This window comes from Alosa pseudoharengus, unplaced genomic scaffold, assembly GCF_046254945.1.
Source record: "Alosa pseudoharengus isolate Yale_2024_CS ecotype anadromous, Long Island Sound unplaced genomic scaffold, YU_APseudo_1.1 YU_APseudo_1.1_scf_8, whole genome shotgun sequence".
Classification (NCBI taxonomy): Eukaryota; Metazoa; Chordata; class Actinopteri; order Clupeiformes; family Clupeidae; genus Alosa; species Alosa pseudoharengus.
Window position 1 is genome coordinate 10827079 of NW_027468870.1, and position 7500 is coordinate 10834578.

General features: G+C 43.1%; 1 protein-coding gene across 1 annotated transcript in view; it reads left to right on the forward strand.

The window, feature by feature from the left end:
- Positions 1 to 7500, forward strand: part of arhgap32b (Rho GTPase activating protein 32b) — a 50461-nt gene that overhangs the window by 17364 nt on the left and 25597 nt on the right. Inside the window, exons 4-5 of the mRNA XM_076274435.1 lie at positions 3749 to 3840; positions 5543 to 5627. Of these exons, the coding sequence (XP_076130550.1) occupies positions 3749 to 3840; positions 5543 to 5627 (177 nt within the window). The remainder of the gene's footprint in view (positions 1 to 3748; positions 3841 to 5542; positions 5628 to 7500) is intronic.

The window sequence follows — 7500 nt, forward strand, 5'->3', positions numbered from 1 at the left end:
AGATCAATCTTTTCCAAGATACAGCCAGTTTTACAGGGGGAGGGGGGTGTCGATTTTGTTCAGCCTCTTTTTTTTGTCAAAGTTCACAAGCCCATAGCACAAGAACTAAACCATGTAGGAGGCTCAAATTTTGCATGCTGGTACATAAATAGGAATAGTAGGAAGCAAAATCATCACATTTGGTCTGGATGATCCTGCATGGTCATAGATGTCCCTCAAAGTTGATCAAAATTTTATTGGAGTTTTTGGCTGGGCTCTGTTTAGGCCTTCAAAAGACATATTTGTACTCAACCTAGGTTTTTAATTTATTTCCCTTATTGAGAAACACAAGTAGAAACACTCTCACAAAAAGCAATGAACAGAACATAAATTCCTTCAGGGTCTGAACAGCAGACCTCACAAGTCTGAAAAATAATTTTGGTTCTCATTTTCAGAGCGCCTTAACACCTTGTGGGAATATGGTTCATTTTATTCAATGGTTCAGTGACAATAGGCTTCTCAAGTGAATAAAGCAATTAGCCTAATAAATAAAATATTTGTCTCACTCAGTACATATATCTCGTAAATTGGTGAGCCATAGAATATCCCACCGTCAAGATTATTATATTTCAAGATTTCAATCTATCCCACCTAAATATGAAAAGTTATTTCTACTGACATGCTTCCTGGTGACATAAAAACACAAATGGTTTCCCCTTGATATAAAGGGTGACATAAGAGACATAAGCTTAGGCTATGCAAGATGGGTACAAATCCCAGACTGTCCTGAAAAATAAACAAAAACAAGATATAGGATGTATAGATACAGTGACAAATTCAAGGTATCAAAGGGTTAATGCTTCTTTTTTTAATTTCTTCTGGGAGAGCATGCCCCCAGACCACCCTAACTAAGCTGAATTACCAACCTTTTGAAGTGGCCAGGGAGGCCCTTTTCACATCTGTGCCTAGGGGCCCAATGGCTGATAATCCGTCCATGTGTGCACACCTTTTGCTTATTTTAGTAAATCGTGCACTCATCTTAGTAAATCGTGCACTTACTTTATTCAATTCTACACTCATTGTACAACAATTAAAATGAGCACATGATTTAGCACACAAGCCAAACATTTTAGTAAGTGATTACTATTATTGAAACTACTATTGAAACCTATGAGAAGTTTCTTAACTTCTTCATTGATAAGATTGATAATATCAAATCTCATCTCACCCCCAGATTCTGATCCCTGAGTGACAAATTACTCAGCTGCCTTCAGCAGTTTCAAGCTGTATCATCCTCCCAGCTATCTGAGGTTGTCTCTCATAAGTATTCCACCTTGTGCCACCTACATGTAGATGTTTTGCCGTCATGCCTTTTTAAGGAAGTTTTTGTTGTCATCTGTCCCCTTGTTTTGGCTATAATTAACAATTAACAGCTCCAGTTTTAAAAAAGCAATTGGTCAACCTCTACTTAAGAAGTCCAGTCTTGACCCGAATGACCTTAAAAACTATAGACCTATCTCCAAGTGACCCTTTATCTCCATCTTGGAAAAGTTTATTATCCCTCAGGTCTCCTCTTATTTGAACATCTTTGATGAATTCCAGTTAGAGCTTACATCGGGCCCAATAAATCAAGCCCAACCCTACCCGAGCCCGTGCACATTGTGCCCGAGCCCGACCCGGCCCGACACATTAACTGTAATTATGAGCCCGAGCCCGATTTAAACCCGACATTTTTTAAATACGTGGGCCATTATAACTGACGTTCTCAACTACAATTCCGAGCTGTTTGAGCTACAGAAATCCGTTTAGAGGACATTGAGAGGACAAAAGAGGGCATTGAAGGCTGGCTATCATTATTTCTGCCATGGCAAGCCTGCTTCATGTTCATCTTAAAGTATTTTTGCTGTCATAGGTGAACATCGTGCGCACTTAATGCACGCAACAAAGCATACCTGACAAATGCATACCTCCGACTTTTCTCCAAACTTCCTCGAAGTTATTTCTCCTGTTTTCATTTTTTTTCTTTACATCTTCAACCTTCACGTTGCACTTAAGCTACACAATACAGCACAGGAGGCCCGGTGTGATGTGTGCGAGTGGAGAAGCTGCGCATGACACGTGTTGCGCAGATGACATTACAATTGACATTTTGTAACTCTGAGCCTAACTTGTATAACTTTGTATACACTTGTTACTTAGGCCTACTTTGATAAATATGACTATGGCATAGCTTTAGCTCCCCACCCAAGTAGGCTAATGATTAGAAAGAAGAAAAAAAAGCAAGCTTGATCAAGGACCCGGCCCGGCCCGAGGATAGTGGCTGGAAATATCGGCCTGACCCGGCCCGCGGCTGAATTTGCTCTGTTGAAAGTTCACAATATATTGGGTCCATTTACAGGCTGTATGTGGGCCAGACCCGGGCCAGACCCAGTCCACAATGACATCCTCCTCTCAGTATTGGTTCTTGTGCCCTCTTAGTCCTTCTTGATCGATCACGTCATCCTTTTAAATAGATTGGATGATGAAGTTGGTTTGCAGGGCCCAGTGTTAAAATGGTTCACGTCCTATTTGAGTGAAAGAACTTTCTCAGTTAGAATTAGGAAACTGTTCTTCATCCTCTGCTCCTATTAAGTGTGGTGTCCTAAAGGTTCAATTTCAGGCCCTCTCTTATTTTCATTATACATGCTTCCCCTCAGCACCATCTTTAAGAAATACAGTTTTCAATATCATTGTTATGATCGTGCTTGTTCATTGGAATATCTGTTCATGCCTTCATTACATCTAGGCTGGAGTACTGCAATTCTCTCTATTATGGTTTAACCAGGGATTGTCTGGCGTTATAATTTATTTGCCTCGGGTGTACTGTGGAGTGGGTAAGACTGTTTTTAGTGGCAGGCTAACACATACTAATGACTTGCGCTAGTCTAGCACCTGGAAACTCTGCAACTAGAAGGACTGGATGAAACGTGTTGAAAACGGTCTCCACTGATAAATATCACACTTGCTAACTTGGAAATGAGGTCCTATATCCAAAATCCTGAACCACCCCTTTAACACACTCCACTGTTGCTAGGTTGCAACAAGTCCAAAATGCGGCTGCCAGATTACTGACTAGAATTAAGAAGAGAGAGCATACTGTATCACCTAAGTGTCCCAATTACACTGGTTACCTGTGAGATTTAGAATAGATTTCTTTACAATCTTACTATTTGTTTCTCAATGGTTTTGCGCCACAATATATTTCCCATTTGTCCTCATTCTACCCTTAGGTCACTCAGATCTTCCTCCCAACAACTAATTTCTGTTCACTCTTCCCACCTAAAAACCAAAGGCTACTTGGCTTTCTCTGCTGCCGCTGCCCAGCTCTGGAATAGTCTTCCATTCCATATTAAGTCTAGCCCTACCTTAAATTGTTTTAAATCTAATTTAAAAACATATCTTTTCTTCTTAGCTTTTAGTGCACTTTAATCTCCCCCATGGTAAAATGTGCTATATAAATAAATTGACTTGACTTGACTTTATGATTAGGGAAATGTATCATTTCAACATGAGTGAGTGAGAGGTCAAGTGATCTTTTGAGATCAGTGGCTCGTGTTTGCTGTGTGTGTGGAAGTTAAGCAATAACTGTCATTAGCAGTACTGATACATTCACTGATTCTTAACTGTTTTCATTTCTCTCTCTGTGTTTGCATGTGTGTGTGTGTGTGTGTGTGTGTGTGTGTGTGTGTGTGTGTGTGTGTGGTCATGCGTGTGTGTGTGTGTATTTTAGGCGCGGAGTGCTGAGGTTCCTGATCTTCGCGCTAGCAGCACTACCAGCTCTACCAGCACTACAGCTGGCATGAAGGTCAAGACCGCCAAGAAGTGAGTGCATGCACATGCACACACACACACACACACACACACACACACACACATGCAAACACACACACACACACACACACACACTATACACACACAAATCATTACAAATCATAACACAAACACAATCATCAACACATACACTTGGGCACTTTGTAAAAGTACACACACACAGTACACACATGCTACGTACTGCACTGCAGCTGTTTGTGGAGGGTTGACACAAATATAGTGAATAGGAAGTGGTCCCCTGCAAGCACAGACAGGAGTGTGTGTGTGTGTGTGTGTGTGTGTGTGTGTGCGTGCGTGGTCATTCACACTGTGCCTGTATTTCTCACCCTGGCATAGGCATGAATGACCAGCCCAGGTGCACTCCTTATAAACATCCTGCTGGTCCTGAGTGTCAGCCAGCAACATGTCCCGTCTCACAAGACAGCTTCTAGCAGCCCCTTGGTTCATTTAGATTCATAATGAGATTCGGCCCACACATCAATTTTACATTTTATTTTACTGTTCTCATGAATAGTCAGCTAACGGTAAGCTAAGAATAGTCAGCTCAATTGCATCTGTTAACGCTGTGGAGGGTCACAGCAAACCTTTACAAAGGAATCAATAGAGCATAAGAACATTTAAGTCAACATTATGACTTAATTATTACAACATTACAATATTATATTATTATGGCAGGCGCATCGACAATTTTAAGTTAAGAGGGCAATGTGAAAGCAAACATGCAGATGAGTCGCCTATCAGAGGGAGAGAGTGAGCATCCTAACTTCACAGAAGGGCCTTTCAGTAGAACTTTTCCCAAGAGCCAGAAGAGAATGTGACACAGCTGTGAAGCTATTGTGAAATTAGGATAAGAGAAGCGACGCAAAGTGACTTAATGAGGAACAGTTTTCTGAAAGATTCAAAGTTAACTGTTGCGCTGCATTTTGCAAATATGGTCTGCCCAGAAAAGGCGTGTTATTTAGAGAGTAGGCTAAACGCCTGTCTCAAAGACTGAACGTTTGATGGACAGGGTGCCCTAATGCAGGAGTTCCTCATACTCATTGACTTTGTGACTCTGCCACATGAGGAGCAAATGGTATTTATTCATTATGTATATTAGCGCTTCCATGAGAGGAAAATATGTGTATTGTGTATCAATCCTTGCAAGGTTAAACATTTTGATATGGAGTGCGTGTTTGCACTTCATATCAGTTGTCTATCACAGAGATAGTCTTATGTTAAATTACATTGCAGCAATCTATGTCTATCAGGGGTTTTATTGACCGTTTGAAGATAACGGCAGATATTCTGCTCGTGCCCAGTTCTACTCGCCCCTCTATAAGAGCTCCTGGCATGTGGCCCGTAGGTAATTGGACTCCTACAGCCGTGCGGCGGCGGATGTGAAGTTGAAGCACTACGTTGGCGGAGCATGAAAATAGTTTTAGAAGACTGGTCTCGTTTTTTTCCCCCGAATGTACAATGTACACGGCACTATCACAGTGTAACCAGAGAGGGTTGGAGTAATCAAGGTCAAGATCTTTGGCGTGACCAGCTCCATTGATTTCAGTGGAAGCCTATTGTTGCAGCATGTGCTCCGTGAACGGAACGCTTCAGTTTTGTGCCTGGTGCAGCCTGCCTGTAGGATTCCTAATTTAGATGCTGTATTAGCCATGCCAAATAAGATCATCAAGTGTGTGTGTGTGTTCTCTTTCAGGTTATCCTTCAGTAAGGGACATTTTCCAAAGCTTGCAGAATGTGCGCATTTCCACTATGAGAATGTGGATTTTGGAACCCTACAGGTCAGTGTGTATAAGTATAAGTATATACTCTTTTGATCCCGTGAGGGAAATTTGGACTTTGCATTTATCCCAATCCGTGAATTAGTGAAACACACTCAGCACACACTAATCCCGGCGCAGTGTGCTGCCTGCAACAACAGCTGTGCTCGGGGAGCAGTGAGGGGTTAGGTGCCTTGCTCAAGGGAACTTCAGCCGTGCCTACTGGTCGGGGTTCGAACCGGCAACCCTTCGGTCACAAGTCCGAAGTGCTAACCAGTAGGCCACGGCTGCCCCCAAATGTGTGTGTGTGTGTCTGTGTATGTGTGTGTGTGTCTGTGTCTGTGTGTGTGTGTGTGTGTGTGTGTGTGTGTGTGTGTGTGTGTGTGTGTGTGTGTGTGTGTGTGTGTGTGTGTGTGTGTGTGTGTGTGTGTGTGTGTGTGTGTGTGCATGTGTGTCACAGTGGCATACTGACTACAAGCATTGTGAAAACTCTGTTTTCTGCAGAACAATGCATACTTTGTGCACTTAACACAGGTGTTTTCACTAATTAACTCATGTACAGTATATGGCTGAAGAGTACAGTACTATGAGGTGATTAAGTCATCAATGGTTTATAGGGATTTGGTCTGTATGGACAATTTTACTATGACAACACGTTTGACTACACATCCTGTGCAGTGGTTTTGCTTTCAGATTTGCAAATAAATAGACTATTTGTGACTGGTTAATGGGTAAACTGTGGTGAGGGAGTGAAACAGGTCCAGTTCTGCAGTGTTCTATACCCTGTAATCTACACCCATGCAGTACATGTTGTATTATGGAGATCTACTTCTTTTCACTCTTCAGTGTTTTACTACCTTGTACATGATTGCTAAGTTAGTATGCGCAGCAGGAGAGGACAGGTAGAGTTGGGGGACGCTCCAGGTGAATACGCAGCAGGAGAGGACAGGTAGAGTTGGGGGACGCTCCAGGTGAATAGGCTGCAGGAGAGGACAGGTAGAGTTGGGGGACGCTCCAGGTGAATACGCAGCAGGAGAGGACAGGTAGAGTTGGGGGACGCTCCAGGTGAATAGGCTGCAGGAGAGGACAGGTAGAGTTGGGGGACGCTCCAGGTGAATACGCAGCAGGAGAGGACAGGTAGAGTTGGGGGACGCTCCAGAGGCAGGTGGAGTTCTGCTGGTGCCCTCTGGCCCTCCGCCTCACTGTACCTGAGCTGCACTTCCACCTGTCTCCAGCAGGGGTAGTAGCTCTCTGGGGCCAACACTTAGTGGGGGAGGAAACCATGGCGACAGAGTCATTGATGACAGATATTTAGCACCACCCCCACACCCTCCCACTGGCCTGCCTCAGCCAATCACTGATGACACCCTTCCAGGGCTATTTCCGTATGTTTCCATTCTTCAGCTCTGTGGGATACATGAATGAGAATTCAGCTGCAGTTATCACTTTAGGTTCTGCAGTGTGTGTGTGTGTGTGTGTGTGTGTGTGTGTGTGTGTGTGTGTGTGTGAGTGATAGTGAGTGTGTGTGTGTGTGTGTGAAAACTAACCCTAGGAAGCAATTCTGTAATAAAATCAGACAGATTACTGAAGAGAAAGAGAGCTAAGAGAAGTGGGAGATAACATTTGAAAATAGAGAAAGAAAGAGTAGGTTTTAAAATAGAGAGGGAGAACGTTTTTAAATGAGAGAGAGAGTGAGTGTGTGTGTGAGAGAGAAAGAGAGAGAGAGAGAGAGAGAGAGAGAGAGAAAGAGAGATGTTTGGCCCTCTTATCTTTCTTCACATCTAACAGTGAAAGAGTGCTGAGTGAAAGAGGAGGATAGAGAAAGAGAGAGAGAAGAAGGGAGGGAAAGATGGAGAGAGGGAGAGAGGGAGAGAAGGAGGGAAGGAGGGAGAGA